Genomic DNA, 22780 nt, shown 5'->3' on the forward strand with positions numbered 1-22780 from the left:
GTTTTATACCTAAAACAAATCTTGGGTAATTTTCATCAGGATACGTGAGGTTTTTAGTAAAAAAAAAAAAAAAGGTAAGAAAATTACGTGATTATCGGATTTTAAGGTTTTCATTACAAAGATAGTCCCTCAATATTTTACTTTACAAAATTAATCAAAACTGAATTTGCATTTACAAAACTAGTCAAAATATTGATTTTTCACATTTTTAGACATTTTTTACCCCTTAAATTGATCAATCAAGTGGGAAAATCATTATTTTGTCCAAAAGGGTAAAGCCATTATTTTTTCATACTCTTTCGACATTTTCACCCCTATGCTGATATGGTCAATTCTAGGAGTAAAAACATCTAAAGAGGTAAAAAAACACTATTTTGGTTATTTTGTAAATACAAACTCAGTTTTAGCTCATTTTATAAATTGAAACATTGAATGACTATTTTTGTAAGAGTACTTAATCATGTAATTTTTTCAAAAAATTAAGATTTATGTCTGCCTCTTCTCCTCCGTGCAATAGAAATAAATTTAATGACAAATTTTTGTTTCTATAACTAATTTGTTTTTTTTTGGGTAATTTTCATTTGAACCTCCCAACAATTGGTTTATGTCATTTTTAGTAAAAAAAAAAAACTGAAATTTTGCATTTGCTCTCATGTGCTATAAAAAAATCAATTTAAAGATAAATTATTATTTTATGACCAATTTACTTTTTTTTAATTTAAAATTTTAAATACACACCTACTTACACTCTTTTAGAAAACTCATTCATGTAAAGAATACTATTCTTAAGTTTAAATTGAAGAAAATATATATAATTTTATTAGCTGAAGTTGGCCAGCAGCTGATAGATAGAATATGCATTTATATTATGACCAAGAAAGGAGCTTCCATCTGGTTTCACTCTGAGTCCAGTTCCTTAATTATTGAACCTTATCATAACATTAGTCATTATATATTTAGAAAAAATCCGCTTTATTTGAAGATAGAATCCTCCCCTTAAACACGTGTAATGAAACTGATGTCAAGATGATTAAAAAAAGTATTAAGCATACTTATCTTGAAACACTTGGCTGGTACAAAGTTTTTTATACTATACATGAGTAACAAAAGTTGCAAACATGGTGAGTGAAATATCCATGAAAACGAAGGATTTTTTATTTTTATTTTTATTTTTTTCTAGAAATTTTTAAGTTCTACATCAACTCGTTCAACCTTTCAGTGTCAAAGCGGCATGGAATCTCTTCAGCGATGGGTTAGCACGCCCCCACTATTAACTAAATCGCCAAGCAAAAGCACAACATAGATTTTGGCTTTTAGCTATGTGAATCTTTATGAGAATCTATTTCTTTCCGACATTGATCTCCACCTCGAAGATATTGTTTTATAATCTTAAGCCCGGTCCACCAGGTAAGATTTTCCAAGATCCAACTGCATTAGTCTCTCAGTACCAGAGAACCATCAATTTAGTTTAGAATAAAAACGTGAAATAGTGTAACAGTAATCGCTATCGTTGTCGATATGAATTGATCGGTGTTGTGAATGTTTGGCTCAAATCCAGGCCTGTGAACCCCGTTTGGCTCAAATCCATCTAGTTTAGAATAACAACGTGAACCAGTGAACAGTAACGCACGGCGAAGAATTGATCGGTGTTGTGAATGTTTGGCTCAAATCTCTAGGCCCTGGTGAACCAACCGAACCAGTACTTTGGTTCGGTCCTGGTTTATTAAATTATGGTTCATTAACTTCGTAAAACACTTTTCAGCAAGGCACTTCCCAGCAGAGAAACTTGCTAAGACGAGTGCCTCCTAGTGATAGGCTGACAGCTAACTGTCACGAGAAGCTTCTCGGCTAACCTCTCAGCAAGAATCCGACTACTTCTCAGATAAAGTAATGTTGTCCAGAGGATTTTGCACGTATCTCTTAAACGTCCATCAATGCATTAATGCATTAATTTCTGCACTGAATGCACTGAGTTTCATTAAATGTTCATCAATAGTTAATAAGGTTTTTCATTTGTCTACGACTTACTCAAGTATTGTGCCCTACCATTTTCTATTGAATATTGGACTTTATGTGACATCTATATCAGTGATAAATCTAATCACCTTATTCGGTTGGATTTTGTACAGTTGTGTTGAAGCTTCTTGAGGAAATTGGAGTTTGACTTGCTGGTCAAGCTACGCCTTCCCATGCCATCACCACCCTCCTTTTGGAATCCTAGAATCCAAATGTTACATGATGTTTTCACTACCTCAGATGTATGAAAATTATATATATACAAACACTCTATACGAATGAGGATAAGTCCAAAAACATAAACGCTGGTTATTACTCTCTTGCAATTACCCAAGAAGACATTATTTCATCGTCTTCTGGGAGCATTTACTCCTATTTAAGATGGTTTATGTTAATATAAATTTGACTCAATCATTGGAGGTGGTTTTCCATCCTTACACTCACTTTCTTTATTTTCCAGAAACTAGATTCGGTTCCTAAATAAACCAGTTGGCCTACAGTTAGTTTCCGGAACAACAATCTGTTTTACTGAAAAAAAAATTGAATTATGAATTGATGTGAGTGGAAAACTACCCACCATTCCTTCTGATGGAGGTGAATTATAGTGTCACTGATCGCTATCGCTATTGATATGGATTGATCGTTTCACTGAAATAAGATCGGGTTACGAATTGATGTCGGTCAAAAACCACTCCACTATTCCTTCTGATGAGGCCGTGGGGGTGAAGTAGTGTACCGCTAATTGCTATCGTTATCGATATCGATTGATCGGTTTTATTGAAATAAGTTAGATTACAAGTTGACATCGGCAGAAAACCAACCCGCCGTTTCTTTTGATTGGGTGAAATGGCGAATTTAGTGTATTGCTAATCGCTATCGTTATTGATATCGATTCGTCGATTTTAGTGAAATAAGATTGGGTTACAATTTGATGTCGGTCAAAACCACCCCACCGGGCCACCGTTCCTTTTGGTGAGGCGCTTTGCTGCCACTCACTTTCGTTTTTTTTTTTTCTTCCTTTATCTGTTTTCAGTCTTAATCTTGTTGATTAGAATTTAGAAACATCCACCATTCGTTCAAAGAGTATCTTCCTTTATTATAAAATATCTTTCATTTGTTATTTTTCACAACATATTATTCGGATGGAAAAGTTAACAAATAAGTTTTCTTAAATTAAGAGAAATGACCATATTGTTTCAAATCCTGTAGATACATATTGTTTGTTGTTTTCCATGTTTTTTCATAAATTATTTATTTTTATAGATTTTAAAATTACACAGGGTGAAAAATTAGTATAATACTTCAGCAGACAAACTTACTTAATTTTAGAAAACATTTTTGTTAACTTTTCCATCCGAATAAACCAAACAAATCACACACTTTAGGATTTCATGGAATTTTTTGTTTTTTACTTTTTTCCCACCTCACATTTATTTCAACAAACAATATGCATCTAGATGAATTGAAAAGTAATATAATAATTTTGCCTTTTATTATTTATTTATTGCTTCCTTTATTATATCCAATCATATTGCTTTTATAGTTAACTCATTTATATAGTAAAAAAAAAGGAAGGAAAAAAGACACCCTCACATTAATGTGTAAAATTTGCATCTCATGACTAAGAGTATTAATGCACCAAAAAAAAAAAAAAAATTTAAGGATGTTAATTCATGTTGTGTGTCGTGCATCGGATTTGAAACCATATTGCTTATACCTTTACATGCACTAAATAAATACGATATGACATATTGCACCATTTAATAATTAATATGGCAATGGTATGGAGAAAATGATACAAATACCAGACAATACTATAGTGAATATTGAAATTGTATTATGTTGAATAAATATGATATAATAAAAGATATCACATATTTATATCCTTTAATATTAGGAAAAATTTCGGGATGGTCACATTTGAAAAAAGATTTACTAAATAATAAATTTTTATAATTGTTTACTTGTATGGATCATATTTTTGAAAATAATTACTAAATCCTAAATTTTAAGATAATTTTGTTTGTCTAACTAATATTCTATCATGATTTATCCAAACTACCCTCAAATATTTTATACAAAAGCTTGTGAGAAGTGCTTACCAATCCCTTCAATCTCTTGGCATTATAGGGTTATCAACATTGAGTCTTTTGTTCTACCAAAAAAAAAAAAACATTGAGTCTTTTGTAGCATTTAGTCCTCCGATTATTTGTTAGTTTTATTGTTTGAGATGGAATATTTGAAGGCAATTTAGGTAGTTCATGGTAAAATATTAGTTAAGAAAAAAAAAGAAATTATTATAAAATCTGGCATCGAGAGTATTTGAACTTTGACTTCCTATGTAGAAACGTTGGTGTTTTTTGCCAACTGAACCATCATTTAAGGTTGGGACGCACAGTAGACTATAATGATACACATAATTTTTTTTTTGGTAATATGATATACATAATTTGATGTTACTTTTTATTACACTTTTATTTATTTATTTATTATTTATTGTTTATTAATATTAAAAAGGAAAAAGAAAAAGAAAAAGAAAAAGAGAGTTTCTGAATTGGATCTTCGAGCTCAAGGTCACAAACTTTTTCAAGGTGTCTGTGGTCGCTTTTCGTCTCCATCTCGGATCATGCAGTCTACAACGGAGACTCCGGAAAACGACAGACAGAGCCCCATAAAATATCAGCGAACGAGAGGTTCAGTTTTCTCTGAAGCTTTTTTTCCAATATCAGAGAGGCCTTTGCGGAGACGTAAACTATAATTTAAATATCCCGACTTCACGGATCCCGCCAGCGACGGCAACGGGCGAAAATCTCATAAATTTCTCTTTCCTTTCTCCAACATTTCGCACGTGAGTTACTCTCGATACTCGTAGTTTCGATTCTTGTGGTCCAATGTAAACAAGCCGCGTATGAAGATACTTACTATAAATGGACTGTGACCCCGTCGTTGGCTTCCGTTTTCCCAATTCTTGCATAGGGAAGAAGCTTTGTTGAATCCTGTGGAACTTGGTGCTTCTTGTGTCGTTGCTTAGATTGCAGAGAGAACTCGAAAATCTCGAGTTGAAGAACTTGGATTCTGATTTTACTTTCAGAAATTTGAATTCAGGTAGTAGTGATGAGTGGATTTCGGTTTCCCAGAATAGTACTTTGATCTGATCTAAATGCTTACCTTTTTTACGTTTCTCAACGATTTTCTGATTTCAGATTGTTGTTGAACTCCAGATTCAAGTAGTATTTGAGTTCGGAAGTGTTAGAAGTATATCCGCTAATTTAATGGATATTTTCGCTTGAGCTATTAAATTATGTAGCCTATTCTCTTTATAGTTAACTTTGCTCCAGATCATGTTCTTCTAGCGGAGTTCAACTCATTTGGTCGCATTTCCTTCTTTGTATTCCAAATTTTTGTTAAATTTAGACTCTTTATTTCTTCATCTGTTGGCAGCTTTTAGTGAAAGAACATGAGCAATACCGTACGCCATGGCTTACTCCATCAATCTCTTTGCCGGCCTACTCCTCTAGAGCACCATAATAAAACGAACTCTCCGGGAGTCTCCATAAAAGCTTTGTTCCCGGCTTCTGCGGCAAAACAAGGCACGATTCAGTTATCGACGTCCCTAATTTGCACTAAATTCCGAGAGAACAATCTCAAGGTGCCAAAGACGGAATTAATCAAGGGGAGACGCATGGTGTCTGTTCCACGTGCAGTATTAACTACAGATCCTGCTTCTGAGGTAGTTTCTTTTTCGTATTGCTTCAGTTTGTTGTTTACAGTGTTTGAAGCATACGTTTTACCATGTTAACTTTCGTGCAGTCTATTATATTGATTTCATCTGAATGCAAATGGAATTGATTAATTGCCTTTCTAATGATTCGTCCATAGAGTTTCTTTGGATCGAGTTTGAATCCTTTTAGAGGCTATACCCGTTTCGGCTTATATTTTCCAAAACACGAACTTTGTTTTGTAGTCCATAGATATTCTATCCAAATGAAGGATCATTAGTATTGTTTAGGTAGGAGAGGGGAGGGGTGGTGTTGGACTAAAGTGTTACAGACTACATACAAAGAGGTAGATTTGATAGTTTTTTTTTTTTGTTTGTTGTCTAGCTTCCTGTTGAATGTTAAAATGAGAACTACTATCCAATTTTTTATGTTGCTTTTATATTTCCTAAAATTGAAAATGGTTTATAACTGGCGTAAAGGGTTAGATTCAAAATACAAACTACTTATGCCTTATTTGTCTCTAACCAAAGCTGTTTTGGTAGTGCTTTCATCTGGTTGATATCCAAAGATGGACTCTTGTATCTCCATCAACTGAATTTCTGTGTCACATTTTCCATTTTTCTAGACATTGATAGGCTTTTTCTCGTATCTTCCCACAAGAAATGCTTCCTAAGTGCCTTAGCAGTTTGCCAGTTATAAATATGCATGTTCTTTCATGCATTATTTTGATTGAGTCTTAGATATCCTTTGAATATGACAAAGGGAGGGCTGAGACATGATGATATCCCGAAAATTCAAAAAACTTAATAATTTTTTTGGGTTCTCCATGATACTGTAATTCTTAACCTTTCCTTTTTCTCCCTGTCCATGTCAGCTTTCAAGAAAATGCAATCTTGATGGAAATTCTGAACTGAAGGTATTTATATCTTACAACATTGTTGACTCTGGCTGGAAATTATTCCATGTAAGTTTTTTAATGGTGTTTTATATCTGCAATTGTTCAGATTGGTGTTAGTCCTCCTACTCAGGGGAAGGGCTTCCAAATAGATATTCACGTTACAAATACCAATGATTCTCTTGTTCTTCACTGGGGTGGTGTTTCTAATGTGCAGAAGTAGGTGTTTGGGTGTGTTAAGTCATGCTTTTCCTTTTCTTGTAACTTCTAGTTGCAGACTCTTTTCATCTATCCTAGTGGATGCCCTTTTCATTTTCTGTGACTATTTACAGAAATTGGGTGCTTCCCTCTTGTCAACCTGATGGAACAAAGCTATACAAGAACAGAGCTCTTAGGTCCCCTTTCTCAAAAGTGAGTTTTTGTTGTAATAGAATCATAGGTTGTTGTAGATGTCTTCCATGATTCCATTTGATTAGTGCATATACGTTTTGATTGTTTTCTGTTGATGAATGGACTTCATATATTAACTATTTTTATTATCATTATCTCTTTGCATAGTCTGGCTCAGATTCCATCCTGAAAATAGAGATTAATGATCCACAAATACAAGCAATAGAGTTTCTTATACTTGACGAGGCGAGGAATAAATGGTTGGTGATCTACAATTTTGATGGTTTTGGTATGGAAAATTTATAACAGACACTTTTTCTTTCCTTCCTTTGTTAAGATATGGTTTATTCTAATTTGTAGGTTCAAAGATAATGGGAACAACTTTCGGGTCCAGTTAGTGGGGAGGGACAAAAAAGTTGCAGTTGGATCAGTCCCAGAAGATCTTGTGCAGATTCAAGCTTATTTGAGATGGGAAAGGCAGGGTAAACAAATGTACACTCCAGAGAAAGAAAAGGCAAGCTAGTGGAGCTTGTTTTACTTCTTAAGATAAAACTATTTATTGTGGTATTGTACGAATGGAAAGAAAATCTCATGCATTTGGGTACTGCTTGCTTAGTTTACCTCTCTCTCTTTAGTAGTTTGCTAGTTTCTATTGTCGGTGAGATCTTCTACCATTACAAATAAATATATAAAAGCAGAGTCTGTTTGATTAATTCAGTGCCCGTTAAGTTCATAGTCAAGAGTTTCAAGACTTCGCATTGTTGACTGCCTTGGCTTCCAGGCACCTTTGCAACTAATACACCTTGGAGTGTCTGATCTTTGGTCAATCTTGTGATGCATAATGCATATTTCCTTTTCTAAGATGGAAGGAACTTATTGATCATATTGCTTTTGTTATGATTAACTGATTCAGTGCTAAGTTAGTGCCAAATTTATGCACAGGAAAGGAAGTGCTACCATTCATCATTTTTATGTGTCTAAGGTCTTTGGCCTTTGGCGCAACTTTTAGGTTTCTTCTTTTCTGGTTCAATGTGAGAAATGGTCACTGTAAATTTGGAAATATCCTCATAGGGTGTTCATAATAGGGAACAGATTTAAGTAGAATTCCGAAATGTTATTGTCTATATATATATATATATATATATTTCTTTCTGTTCCATAATTTCTTTATCTTTAATTGTTGTAGAGCCTAATTTTCTTTTTCTTTAGATGTATAAGGTAACAAGAGTTTAAATCACCTCCCTTGTTGAATGTTGCAAAGTCTTTATGTTTAAAGTTCAAGAAATAATAGTTTGGTTCTTAGAATCAACAAGAACTTTCCTTTTAGAAGTTAGAACTATCTTCAAAATGTGTTGTTGCAGTAGCTCCTATTGCCTTTTCCAGAGTTAAGTGGATTTGTGTCAGTAATGGTATTGGAAATGTTAGTTTGTGTGGAAACAAAAAATAAGGCCTTTTTTTTTATCCATTCATTGCTCTGCATTTGATTCACCGTTTGGTTGATCGTTATTCACGCTGGTGAACCTGTTTTTTTGGGGCTATTTGCGGTGGGAAAAAAAAAAAAAAGAATTCTTGTGCCTCTACAATGAGAGGAGTGAAGAGAACCAGCTTTGACACAATTTGGATTAATTTCATCGCTTGAAGGTTTGGACCCCCCAAAATTTGGGAGATTGAACTGATTTGAGGTTTGTTTGTTTGAAAACCTGGCTCCCTCAAGCACAGGCTAATGTCCTGAAAACTTCATTTTGACATCCATTTCTGTACAGGGAGCTACCAGTAATTCTGGCTCTAGCACAGGTAGGACCTAAGTTCTTTTTTTTTTTTTTTTTTTGTGTGTTTAGATCACTTTTGTAGAACCAAAAGCTTAAGTCCTGCAATAATCTTTCTAATATTCTCATCAAATATCCTTTTTCGCATTTTCCCCTTTCCTTCTTGACACATTAGAGGCAGGGAGGAAGGGGTTTGGTTCTTCAAGAAAAATTAGTTGTTGAAACTGTAGTTGAAATCCTAAAAGTTCCAATAATCTCACACATAGTCCATTTTATACTCGGACATCTTGATGAAACCATTGAAGAAATGGCTTCCTTTTTCTGCAAAACCTTGATCATTCTTTCTTCTTTGTTCTTTTGCTTTTCATTTGTGTGTTCAGATCCCTTTCACAGAACCAATTGCTTAAGTGGTGTAATAATCTTTCTAATATTTTCACCAAATATCCTTTTTTGTTATTTTTTCCGCTTTCCTTATTGACACATTAGAGGGAGGGAGGAAGGGGTCTAGTTCTTCAAGAAAAATTAGTTGTTGAAACTATAGTTGATATCCTAAAAGTTCCAATAATCTCACAAATAGTCCATTTTATTCTCGGACATCTTGATGAAACCATTGAGGAGAAATGGCTTCCTTTTTCTTTTTCTGCAAAACCTTCAATGGAGAAAGTGTACTTTTGTTTTGCCAGTCTAGTATTTATGAAATTATTTAGCAAATTAGTTTTTTGCAGGATTGTGTTTTCTGCTACTTCCTTCAAAGTTGATGTGAAGTTCTTTTGAAGGGAAAGAGGAAAATTGGATGTTGCTGTTGTATAATGAAAAATACTTTCTCAAGATGACATGCAATGATACTTCTTTAAATCTTAGAACATCCTTGGACTAACATCTGTCCTCTTGTCAGTCGCTTTCTGATGGGATCCTTAAGTGGAAACTTATGGCTAATCTGATCTGTTTTGTTTATTTATACTCATTATTTTCTTTCATTGATAGAATCATATTCGTGATATAGGAGGAATATGAAGCAGCCCGTGCTGAACTATTGGATGAAATAGCTACAGGTGTATCTGTGGAAGAAATTCGAGCAAGATTGACAAAAAGTGATGATAAACCCACAACTAACGATTCCAATATCCCTAAAAGTAAGACCAAGATACCTGATGATCTTGTACAGATACAGGCTTATATACGATGGGAGAAAGCAGGGAAACCCAACTATTCACCAGATCTCCAACTTGTAAGCTTAAACTCCTCTGGCTTACTGTTGGTTAACTAATTTTGTTTGCTTCATCTTTATTAGAACAAGCAATTCAATTCTCTAATGAAATTTGGAGGATGGGTCATTGTGTATTTGCTTATGTTCAATCTTGACTTGGATTTTTCCCAAAAAGAAAAAACTGACTTGGATGGTGTAAAAACAGAAAGAGTTTGAAGAAGCCAGAAAAGAGCTGCAAGCTGAATTAGATAAGGGTTCATCTCTTGATGAAATACGAAATAAAATTGTCAAAGGAGAGATCAAAACTAAGGTTTCCAAGCAATTGGAGAAGAAAAAGTATTTTAGTGTTGAAAGGATTCAGCGCAAGGAAAGGGACATTATGCAGCTTCTGAATAGACATACTGTCAAAGCTGTGAAAGAAAAGGTTTCTGTACCTCCACGTTCCCCATCAGCAGTTGAGCTTTTTCTGGAGGCTAAGGGAGAGCAAGATGGTGGAGCCATTTTAAACAAGTTCTTTTTTAAGCTTGGTGATAAGGAGCTTAGGGTGAGTTTTTCTGTGCAGAAAATTTTCTTTCTTTGTTAAAGCATCTTCTTAAATAATGGCCCTTAATCATTTACCTTTTTTCACATCTCAAGGTAATCGTGACCAAGCTTTCTAGTCAGATGAAAATTTATCTTGCTACTGATCTCACAAGTCCTCTTGTCCTTCACTGGGCTTTGTCAAGAAATGCTGGAGAGTGGGTGGTAAGGTGTTGACTATCCATTAATAATTAGGAAATGGTTATTGGAAAGAAGCCAAATGCTTGAAATTTTCAAATTATATTTTGGGTTGCTGGTGTTTGGCTTTTTTCATAAATCTCTAAGTTATGTGGCTTTTGCTTGAATTTTTCAAATTAAATTTTGGGTTGCTGGTGTTTGGTTTTTCTCATAAATTTCTAAGTTATGAGGCTTTTGCAGACGCCTCCTCCAAGCTTAATTCCCCAAGGTTCAGTTTCACTTGACAAGGCTTGTGAAACACAATTTGTAGAGAGCTATTATGGTGAACCTCCTGTCAAGGTGCTTTCCAAAATTTTACCTCTACATCATATGCCTTGTGATATATTTATTCCAGAGTTAAAATATTTCTGTTCAAAACATTCTTCATTTTCCAATTTACTTTGCAGGTGCAATCATCAGAAATCGGCATTGGTGAAGAAAATTTTGCTGGGATGCCATTTGTGCTACTATCTGGTGGTAACTGGATAAAGAATAATGACTCCGACTTTTATATTGATTTTGGTGTTGGACCAAAGAAGATTAAAAAGGTTGATATCTTTGTCATTTTTTTCATGTTACTTCACCCTGCATCACTGTAACATTTTAGTGATTAGATTTATTTCCTTGAAAGGATGCTGGTGACGGAGAAGGTACTGCAAAGGCTTTGTTAGACAAAATAGCAGAGATGGAGAGTGAGGCCCAAAAATCTTTTATGCATAGGTAAGTAGGTTTCAGAAATTAAACGTGTGATCCTTATGAAGAAGAATTATTTTTGACATATTGAGAGAACCCCATGGGGGGGGTGCGCATGGTGTTTTTAAAATAAAGTGAGATGTATTGGTTTTGAACACGTTTGTAGTATAGCAACTTCCCTTGTTCTATTATTCATGAACACTTATACAACTGATTATATATCCCTGACACATCTTATTCCACACCACCTGTCCTCCCGGGCTAAAAAAAATGGTTAAACAAAACTATTTTACTGTTCTTTTGGTATATTGGAGGAGATCAAGTATCATGCTGCAGTAGTATTAATAGATTCTAGGGATCATTCTCTGGTTCTTGATATACATGGAGATGGAATTGCAATATAAACTTAATATTTTAATAATCCCAAATGGCTTAGAAGCTTGATAGAGAATTGTTGCTTAACATAAATAATATTTTTTTTTTTTTTTTTGGTATAAAACATAAATAATTGGTGAAGAGAGATTCTTCTTTATGCATAAATTTGAAGCCTTATTTTCAATTAGGACTTTTGACTATTCACAGCACAGCGTTCCTCAAGTTTCAGCTTGGTGTATCTACATTCCCTAGTGCCTTCTTCCCATATAATGTGAGGATTACGAGGGAATGTTACCTATCATACATTCATTAATATAAACAAAGAAATTTATCTTCAAAGAATCATGTAAAACTTGTGGTGGTTAAAAATGGGTGGCAATTTTGCCTCAAAGTTTCTGTCATATTTCATTATTTCATCGTTCACTTAGTATGGGTTCTTTGTATATGGCAGCACCCATGGGATGTAATGGGCCATTCAGCCAACATCTAAACAAATGACTACTAACCAGTGTAGGCATGATCCAACATCTGAATCATCTCTTTTTTTTAATTGAAGAGATCCTTCAATAAAAGCTAAAAGTGGCTCTTCAATTTACAGGAACTTCAGTATCACCCCTTATCATCTAGCAATCAAAAAGTTAATTGTGATGTTTATTTGGTGCTTTTAGAATATCTACTTGTCTGTTTGAGTATATTATAGCTAGAATTTTCATTCACTTCTGAGAAAGGATCGGTGCAAAGTTGGTCTGTTCTGACACTGTGCAGAACTCTCCAGGCTTTCAAAGTTAATGCCTCCTATGCCATTTGTACTCAACCACAGTCCTTCCCTTCCTTGAAACAGACCATTATCTTCCTATTATTTTATCAAATGATTCAGAACCTTTGTAAAGGACCAGCTTATTAAGTCTATTTTCTTGTTGTCTTCGGTTAAAAGTCGCTCTTCTGTTAGTAAGCTCAAGGTTGAAATCTTGGTTTAGAGGCCAGTTTCCACCCTGGCTGAAACAGAGATTCCCAGGCTTTGACCTGGTATTTTTGGGCAAAACTCGACATGTCATCTTCTGGTAAAAAATGGTAGAAACTGGGCTGGTTGAAGCCGGTCACACTTATACTTCTTGGTCAAAACTGGTTGAAACTACTGAAATGTACAAAATATGGTCATTTCTGGTTGACTGAGATTTAGAATCAGGAGTATCCATTGGCCACGTGATAAAATGCTCTGTTGTTCATATGTGCCCTTTTTTCTTCTTCAATTTATATATGGAAACTATGTAGTTATTTTTTAAATACTGATTAATATTGTGTTCTGCCACAGATTTAACATTGCATCAGATTTGGTAACATGGGCCGAAGATGCTGGGGAATTGGGTCTTGCCGGGATCTTTGTGTGGATGAGGTTTATGGCCTCAAGGCAGCTCATATGGAATAAGAACTACAATGTGAAGCCACGGTAGTTCTCTTCTTCTTTGAAATCTTTGCTGAAGCTAATTTTCTTTTCTTTATATCTGAAAACAGCCAATTAGTGGATGGCTAATAGACTCTGTTGTTGCTTATGAAGTAGAAATCAAATTCTTGATGACAAAGTCCTTGTTAAAACAGTAAAATCACAATTTTGGGTTACATTTTGCTGTTTAAAAATAGGTTGTCTTCTGCAATGCTTTGCCCTCTACTTGTAGTTATTAAAGCAATATTTTTTCCTTCCTTCCTTCCTTCCTTGCAGTGAGATCAGTAAAGCTCAGGATAGGCTAACAGACTTGCTTCAGAATGTATATGTAAGTTACCCTTCATACCGGGAAATCGTGCGGATGATTTTGTCCACTGTGGGCCGTGGAGGTGAAGGAGATGTAGGCCAGCGAATCCGTGATGAGATCCTAGTTATTCAGGTAGATGTCAATCTACCATTGGGATATTGTCCTATCCTCTAAGTATTTATATTTTTTCCGTTGTACCAGAAGTGTGTATCTGAGAGAGACTTTCTTGTTATCTGCAGAGGAATAATGATTGCAAAGGTGGAATGATGGAAGAATGGCATCAGAAGCTGCATAACAACACAAGTCCTGATGATGTTGTAATCTGTCAGGTATTTAACTTGCAAATTATGACAATATCTTAATTAGTTTCATTGTTGAATTTGACTCACAGAGTATTTTCCTGCAGGCACTTCTTGATTATATTAGAAGTGATATGGACATCAGTGTGTACTGGAAAACTTTGAATTCAAACGGGATAACAAAAGAACGCCTTCTAAGTTATGATCGTGCCATACATTCTGAGCCAAATTTCAGGAGAGACCAAAAGGGTGGTCTTTTGCGTGATTTGGAACAGTACATGAGAAGTTTGAAGGTTGGCTATTTTATTTAACCCTTCCCAAAATTTGTTGTGAGATGAAAACTGCAACTAATGTTCATCACAGATCATTTTGAGTTAAAAATATTTTGTTTTTGGAGGATTTTTTCTTCTTTGTTTAAGAATGCACTGTTTCTTAATTTTGTATCCAAGGAAAAAGATTGAAAGACATCAGGTGTTGGTTACCATTATATTAAATGCTGTTGAAAACCTAATGTGGATGATAATACGCTAACAATATATGCATTTAAACATGACCATGCTTGTTCACTACATGATGTCTCTGAGCAGCAGTTAGACAATTACTTTTAAAATTGTCTGTTAATATGTTTATTTGTGTTTGTTTGTTTATTGCTTGTCTCCCATCCCTTGTTGAGTTATGCTAAGTTATCTTTTCTGGTGATTTACTCAGGCAGTTCATTCAGGTGCTGATCTTGAGTCTGCGATTGCCAACTGCTTGGGCTACAGGGCTCAGGTAATATTGGTAAATTGAGGAAATCAACTTGAAAGAAATCATGTTTTTAGTACTTGTGATGACTTTCTATTTCATTCAGGGTCAAGGCTTCATGGTTGGGGTGAAAATAAACCCTGTACCTGGCGTGCCATCTCAATTTCCGGTAATATTTTTTACCTGTTTCCTGCTATTAGTAAGCCATTTACATTTTTTAAATTGGAAACAGATCTTGTCTAGAAAACTTATGCATCAACTTCACAGGGGCTGCTGGAATTTATTATGGATCACGTTGAAGTTAGAGATGTGGAACCCCTTCTTGAGGTGTGACATGATGGTACTGTCATCTATTTCTTATAGCATTGATACTATGTTAATTAATTTTCCAATATTTAATTTGTCCATGCAGGGTTTGCTGGAGGCTCGTCAGGAGCTTCGACCTCTGCTTCAGCAGTCTCGTGATCGTCTGAAGGATCTTTTATTTTTGGATATTGCCCTTGATTCCATGGTCAGGACAGCCACTGAGAGAGGATATGAGAATTTGAATGATGCTGGACCAGAGGTATGTACTCTTATTTTGGCGTCTGTTGGTCCCCCCCCTGCGTGCGCGATTAATGATATCTTTTCCTTTATCTTAATTCAAGGTTTATTTTCTTGCAGAAAATTATGTACTTCATTACCTTAGTTCTCGAAAACCTTGCTCTTTCATCAGATAATAATGAAGACCTGGTCTACTGCTTAAAGGTAAATATACCTAGAAAGATTCTTTTTTTCTTGACTCGTTGAAGGGGAGTGGTGAGGAGGGTCCCTTCACTTATTGAGTGGTCTTTTGTTCGCAACAAGGTAGCCATAGGGGAAAGGGACACACACCTATACCTATGGCTGGATCAAATCCATGGCTAGCATGGGTGTCAAGCATCTAATCCGTTTTGGTAATGTGGAATTGATCAACAGTCGGATTAGGGATAAGTACATGACGAAGAATGACAAGCGCTTAAGCAATACAAGAGTTTGATTAACTCTATGATCGCCTTCGGTCCTTCAACATAAAGTATGTGCCAAGCTTTTACAAGGCTGCTTCCTTGAAAGCCATCACTATCACTGCTTCTGCCTTGAAGGAATAAGAGATATATTTTCGATTTGCTTGCTTTTCAGTCGGTATGGTGCATGAGCCATCAGTCACGGAGTAGATCCGCAAGTATTTGAATCTTATGATCTGGTTGATTCATGCAGCATGAAGCTGGTCCTAGAACAGTTTGGTCTTACTACCGGATTCTCTCAGACACTTTGACTTGCACCGTTTACTGCTGATTGTAGATAATAACTCATTATGTTTTTAAATCACTGATGACTCTAGTACCAAATAATCAAGGAAAAAAAAACTACTATATATAGGTAATGAAGTGTAGCTGAATTTTTTTTTTCAAAGTTTACTTTGTATATTTGTGAGGGTTGATTTATTTCTAGAAAATGTGAATATTAGGAACCATGACCCGTTTTTTATGTGTTCTAAACTATTCCTTATGATAAAAATATCATTGTAATTGTTTTTGTAGGGATGGGATCATGCTGTGAGAATGTCAAAGAGTAAAGATGGTTACTGGGCACTATACGCAAAATCTGTCCTTGACAGGACTCGACTTGCTCTTTCAAGCAAGGCAGAGCTTTACCATCAAATTCTGCAACCATCTGCAGAGTACCTTGGATCACTTCTTGGAGTTGATCAATGGGCTGTAAGGGGTTAATTTTGAATGTTCAGAAACTTCTCCACCTCCCGCAACCCCCCCCCAAAAAAAAAAAAAAAAAAAAAAATTGGATCATGTGTATGTACGGGTTTTTTAACTGCAACCAACTCTTACAGGTAGAAATATTCACCGAGGAGATCATCCGTGCTGGATCTGCTGCTACTTTGTCACAACTTCTTAATCGACTTGATCCTGTTCTTAGGAAGACAGCCAATCTGGGAAGGTTTGTTGATAGATTTTGGTTGTCGAAATTCTGTTGTTAGATCAATAATGAAAGCACCCTTAAATGCTAGACAACCTAATTTTGGAAATTTTAGACAAATATATTTTATTTACTTGTTCCAAACTTGTACTTGAATTATTTACCATCACACTAATGTAATTTTTGGTGCCTCTTGACAGTTGGCAGATTATCAGCCCAGTTGAGACTGCTGGTTATGTTGTTGTTGTTGATAGGCTGCTTTCTGTCCAGAATAAGTCTTATGGGAAACCTACCATTTTGGTAGCAAAAGTTGTACAGGGAGAGGAAGAAATTCCAGATGGTACAGTTGCTGTGCTGACACCTGACATGCCTGATGTCCTATCTCATGTCTCTGTGCGGGCAAGAAATGGCAAGGTATTGACTTGTCATTTTGGAAATTCAGAAATTTAATTGTTGCTGTACTTTTATTAATGATTTAGGTGGATCTTTATAAATTTAGGAACGCTTAAGTCATGTTGCTGAATTTAATAGTTCCATCTTGGCAGGTCTGCTTTGCTACATGTTTTGACCCCAACATTCTGTCTGACCTCCGTGCAAAAGATGGCAAGCTGCTTAGCCTCAAACCTACTTCATCAGATGTAGTCTATAGGTAGTTATGTTTCCTTAATATTAACTTGAGTTATTCATGCACCATATCTATTTGTTCGTTTGATAAACAGTGGAGGTTTCCTGGAAAGGACCTTTTGGGGTTCATTATGACAATTATTTCTCACTTGTACTCCCTAGTACATGTCAATGTTTATGCACACTTGCATCTTTTGAACTATTTACTTTGGTTCCTAATTCCCTTCTTTTTTGTCCTGTTATCAACAGCGAGGTAAAGGATGGTGAACTGTTGAATGCAAACTCAACAAATATGGAAGATGGATCTTTTCCATCTTTGACTTTGGTCAAAAAGAAGTTTTGTGGCAGATATGCAATATCGTCAGAGGAGTTTACCAGTGAAATGGTTAGGGTTCTAAATCAATAGTAATTTATTTATTTAAAGAAAAAAGAAGAAGGAATGTGTGACCAGAGAGTTTAAAAATCTAATCTTTAACACGTGCATCCTGTTTAAAGATACAAATTCTTGCAGGTTGGTGCTAAATCACGCAATATTGCATACTTGAAAGGGAAAATGCCATCTTGGGTGGGAATCCCAACATCTGTTGCCCTACCATTTGGTGTTTTTGAGAAGGTTCTGGTTGACCGTTCAAACAAGGTTTGTCTCATCTTAAGTTTTGTCTTATCTCAAGTAGCTTTTACTTTTCTCTATTTCTTTGTACTTAATACTTTGGCATAGTCTTCAGTTCATATTCTTTTCTCTTTTGCTTTTGGATAAGTATATTAATTATCCTTAAGGAATTTCATAAGGTTCGTGTTAGCATATTGAATATGACTTTTTATATCATCCTTCTTGTGGCCATCATAACTTTCTGTTAGATTTCAGTAAACGAGGATTGTGATCTTGGTAGTTTCCAAACATCCTTTCTTCAAATAGGAAATTTCCTTTCACAAGTGTGACAGGAACATTTAACAAGTTTATTTCTCTTGGATGACTTAACCATATCTCAGAAATTATGTCAGGCTTCATGTATGAGGGCCAATTATGCACCGAACTCGTTAATACATGGGTTTTCTATTACCTTAATTGCAGGCGGTAGCTGATACATTAGAGTCCCATAAGAAACGGTTGGGGGAAGGAGACTTCAGTGCACTTGGTGATATCCGCAAGGCCTTGTTGCAGCTTGTACCGCCACCTCAGCTGGTATGCTTATTCTGATGTTATTAGTGAATATTTGTTTGTTTAACATGTAATTTTCTCCTTTAACTATAATCAGAGCAAGCTTTTGCGGTGAGAAAAAGAATGTATTTCTTTTTGGAACAAGTGAGAGCAAGCAATTGGCGAGCTGCTTCTTTTCTGAGTGTCTTCTAAATTTGAACCAACTTTTTCAATTTGATTTCTTTGAGATACATTCCACCAATGCTACTTCATGAATAGGCTCAATATTTAGACTTATTGCGGTAGTCGTGTTTATGAGGATTTAAATTCATCCACCTCTTCACCACTTATAGTTAAACACGACTGCAATAAAAATTTTGTTAAGTCTATCTGAATTTTTTATTATTATTTTTTTTTTTGGGGGGGGGGGGGGGCCTTGGCGCAATGGTTGGTGGACCATAATTGTAGCCCCAAGTCAAGGCATCGAAACAGCCTTTCAGCAAAAATTGTTGGGGTTAGATTGCATACAAAAATTGCCCCCCGGACGCTGCTTGTGCAGTCTTTGGCACTGGGTTCGCTCTAACTTTCCTGTTTGAATAGGAAAAGGCCAACAGCTCTCCCCTAAATTTTGAACAGTTTCCAATCTGTCCAGTATTACTTGTGCACAACTGTACAATGGATGCAGCTTCAGATCAATACTGTGAGTGTTCTGTTTCTTTATTTTGCTATGAGAGCTTTGAAGCCATCTTGTCCATCAGCATAATTAGGTCTTTGAGCTGACATGTTGAAGGCATACTTCTGCCTTTTTGTAACCCAAACACTTCTAAAAGCAAACCACATGTGTGGTGCTAGTTTCTGACATTTCATGTAAGTCAATAAAAATATGGAAAATGGCTTTCTGCTGCACCCAAGATGTGTTCTTGCCTTATCTAGGTAGGGCATGGATTTAAATAACACAGAAACTAATCAAAACAAGATGCATTCAGGTGCAAGAACTCAAGAGCACGATGCAAAATTCAGGGATGCCTTGGCCTGGTGATGAAGGGGAGCAAAGATGGGACCAAGCTTGGATGGCAATAAAGAAGGTATGAACTAAGAACCATGAAACTTGTTTCACAATCTGAGAGGTAAAGGTGTCAATTTGGTTCTGAAACTGCATACTGGAACCAAAATTGCCTGCATAAAACCATACCATATTGAATCATTCCAAAAGCTGTTCAGTACAGTTTTTGAAAACGGTATTGGGTGCGGTATAGTATGGAAACCTTTTCAGGTTCAAAAGCATCAGTATATACCTAAACCATACCGGATATACCATTTAGGGGTATATATATTACAAACATGTCTATCCTAGGTTAAATTAGAATAAAATAAGTACATAAATAGGTGATTTGATGCCTTATCTTGTATTATTGCACTAGTTAGTGAGACAACTGTGTTCGCACCACACTAGTACCATGTGATTCTGCATGCATACGCTTAGAGATACCATTTTCAACCGTACAGTAGCAGTACAGAAACAGCTTCACAAAAGTAGATATTATGCGGTATGGCACGATTTTTATTTTGGGTAGGTATCATACCGCACTGTAATACTGAAATGGTGCTGCTTGACATCCTTAATGAGAGTATTATCTATGCTAATTTTTTTTACTGGAATTTATTTTTTTCAATTCCTCATGCATATTGAGAAATTGGCTATCATCAATCTATATTTTTTAACTAAAGGTTATCTTGGAGAGTCCTTAGTGAACATAAAAAGGCACCTTCTAAGTGTTGCACATCTTGCATTCATTTGAAGCATCCCTAGTTGCTGATGTTCCTGTTGCAAATGTTGATCAAACTAAAGGGTGATACTTTTGAATATTAGTTCATACTATAAGCTAAATAGAGAAAGCAATTTGTGTCTTTATATTATTTACTATATTGATGGAGAAAATACATTTCCAAATATATTTAACAGTCGATTGTTGATCATGCTTATTAGAACTCTCCAAAATGACACAAAAATGGTGACCATGCTGGATGCCTAGGCTTGTGGTTTTATGACAGCACTCCTTATCAATTCTTTTGCACAAACTTGTGTTTATAATTGTTTCTTTGTTTTTGAATGAATATGTTTATATACAAATGCAATGTCTTTGTTTGTTATACGTTGATTTTCTCATATTATGTAATTTCAAGCATAAATATATTGTATTGCATTGATATGGCTCACATGTGGCATATAAACAATATATAATTCTATAAAGGTGAAAGGGTCACCTGGTTCCTACTACCGGACAGAGGAGCACATGACTTTTCCACACTGATCTCTACGAATTTAAAAAATAAGAGTAAAAATCAGCCCATTCATGTTAATGCCCCTGCATGCATGGTCGTTGGTCCCCATGCAGGTGCAGGGGCTACATGACCAAGCAATTATCTCTTTTCCTTGTATAAATTAGAGATCTACATGCTTCCTTTTTTCCCTTTTTTTTTCCCTTTAGGGATGGGGTTGTGGAATGAGAGTGCATGTTTCTTCTATTAAGCTATTATTGTTTAATTATATAGGCTGCATGTGCTGTGGCACCTGGGTCTCTAGGCTCTCCTACAATGCTTTGGGTCACCTATTGTCTTAAGAAACTATATCATATGCCACTTTCTGAAAGACTTGCTCAAATCATGAGCTTGGTTACTTGTGTTCCAGGTCTGGGCTTCAAAATGGAATGAAAGAGCATACTTCAGCACTCGGAAAGTGAAACTAGATCATGATTATCTCTGCATGGCTGTCCTTGTTCAAGAAATAATTAATGCTGATTATGCATTTGTCATCCATACCACAAATCCTTCATCTGGAGATTCATCAGAGATATATGCAGAGGTATTACAATCTAGTAGTGCTCCAAAGTGGTAGAAAATGGATGTCTCTACTTCTAGTTTTGTTTTCCTTTTGCTGCTCACTTATCTGTGTGTGTATTATCGTAGGTGGTGAAAGGACTTGGTGAAACTCTTGTTGGTGCTTATCCTGGTCGTGCTCTAAGCTTCGTCTGTAAGAAAAGCGATTTGAATTCTCCAAAGGTGTGTTTTTCCAGTGGCAAATAGAGTGGTGTCTGGTGTCTCATAAAGCATGCCCTTAAATGAATTTTGATTGCTTCTGCTCATATCATTTGTTCATTTCAGCTATTGGGTTACCCAAGCAAACCAATCGGGCTTTTTATAAGACGATCAATTATATTCCGCTCAGATTCTAATGGTGAAGATCTAGAAGGTTATGCAGGTGCAGGTCTTTATGATAGGTAAAGTTTTAACAACTCTATTTTATGGATTTCTAAATACTTTGAAACCTTTTGACCAAGAAAAAAGAGAACAGGAAGCATATGAGAATTACAAATGTTCAGTACAATTATAGTCATCTCATTAATGCATTGTTGTGACATCTTAGAGTTGGTCCAGCCTGAAAGAATGTATCCTTGGATGGTTATTTGTGATAGTAGTGATGATTCAATCAATAAGTTGACATCATATTGGTCACTGATTCACAACTCTGCAACAAAGAATTCCTTGCAACTAGCATTTGAAAAATCTAAAATATGAGGATAGGACTACCACATAAGCAGATACATGTAGTTTTGTGGTCTATGCATTCCTTGCATTTGTACGATACACAGCAAACATCATATTAAATATCTTTCACTCAAGAGAAGGTGGGCCTCTAATATTAATGTAGATCCTACGTGATTGTTTTGAGTATGGATGTTCCTGAAACCTTGCCTGCTTATATTACCAACTTCACATCCATATCATAAATTCACTTTTATTTTATTTGGTTTGACATTAACAAAGACTTATATAACAGTGTTCCAATGGATGAAGAAGACAAGATTGTGCTTGACTACTCTTCAGACCCATTGATCATTGATGGCAACTTCCGCCATTCAATACTGTCGAGCATTGCACGTGCAGGAAGCGCAATTGAAGAGCTATATGGGTCTGCACAGGACATTGAAGGTGTAGTAAGAGATGGCAAGATATATGTCGTTCAAACAAGACCTCAGATGTGATTAAGAGTCCTTTCTTTACAGATTTGTTTGTAACATTTTATAATCAGTTTATTCATAGTGGCCAATGGCATCTGGGATACACTAGGCATTTGAGGGAAAGATTACAGCACCACCAACTAAGCTGCTGTCTGCTCTACCGGCATCTTCAGTCAAATTGCTCAGTCCCAGGGTCAACTACAGCTTGTTATTCTAAGCTGTTGTTGTACTAAATTAGTATCTATTGGTGCATTTATATGAAAAATACGCTTTTCAATTGTATCTAAATTAATTCCCAAGAAATTGTATCTAAATTATATATCAATAATCAAAAGACCAGACTTGTTCCTTCAAGATTTTTGTGTACTTTTATGGACATAATCTGCTTTCGTCGTCGTTTTACCCAAAAAAAAAAAATGCATGCGTTCTCGTTGCATAAAA

The 22780-nt window shown here is 35.5% G+C and overlaps 1 protein-coding gene across 2 annotated transcripts; it reads left to right on the plus strand.

The window, feature by feature from the left end:
* The first annotated feature begins 4597 nt into the window (after positions 1 to 4597).
* Positions 4598 to 22702, plus strand: LOC149020657 (alpha-glucan water dikinase, chloroplastic-like). 2 transcript variants are annotated; one of them, XM_089148873.1, is made up of 34 exons: positions 4598 to 4864; positions 5458 to 5746; positions 6610 to 6651; positions 6740 to 6849; positions 6963 to 7041; positions 7189 to 7280; positions 7381 to 7534; positions 9790 to 10014; positions 10199 to 10537; positions 10630 to 10737; positions 10951 to 11049; positions 11157 to 11297; positions 11381 to 11469; positions 13130 to 13264; positions 13535 to 13697; positions 13805 to 13894; positions 13972 to 14157; positions 14573 to 14635; positions 14715 to 14777; positions 14876 to 14935; positions 15021 to 15173; positions 15272 to 15355; positions 16168 to 16344; positions 16473 to 16579; positions 16759 to 16972; positions 17104 to 17207; positions 17432 to 17567; positions 17694 to 17819; positions 18255 to 18365; positions 19307 to 19405; positions 21010 to 21183; positions 21288 to 21380; positions 21483 to 21598; positions 22159 to 22702. In XM_089148873.1, exons 2-34 carry the CDS (start codon positions 5474 to 5476, stop codon positions 22361 to 22363), a joined length of 4410 nt encoding a protein of 1469 aa, XP_089004999.1. In that variant the 5' UTR covers positions 4598 to 4864; positions 5458 to 5473; the 3' UTR covers positions 22364 to 22702. The 2 variants fall into 2 exon arrangements, with proteins under 2 accessions (XP_089004999.1, XP_089004998.1); XM_089148872.1 differs by lacking the exon at positions 4598 to 4864 and adding an exon at positions 4871 to 5121.
* Positions 22703 to 22780: the final 78 nt, after the last annotated feature.

This window comes from Hakea prostrata, chromosome 3 (genome assembly GCF_041222555.1).
Source record: "Hakea prostrata isolate BN-2017 chromosome 3, UWA_Hpros_2, whole genome shotgun sequence".
In the NCBI taxonomy this organism is placed as follows: domain Eukaryota; kingdom Viridiplantae; phylum Streptophyta; class Magnoliopsida; order Proteales; family Proteaceae; genus Hakea; species Hakea prostrata.

What these genes read in the sequence shown, in the direction of transcription:
- LOC149020657 (XM_089148873.1), top strand. Translation starts at nt 5,474, where the DNA reads ATGAGCAATACCGTACGCCATGGCTTACTCCATCAATCTCTTTGCCGG. An exon ending in ATGGTGAACCTCCTGTCAAG is followed by an intron (nt 11,050 to 11,156) that starts GTGCTTTCCAAA and finishes TTTACTTTGCAG; the next exon opens with GTGCAATCATCAGAAATCGG. An exon ending in AGGAGTTTACCAGTGAAATG is followed by an intron (nt 17,568 to 17,693) that starts GTTAGGGTTCTA and finishes AAATTCTTGCAG; the next exon opens with GTTGGTGCTAAATCACGCAA.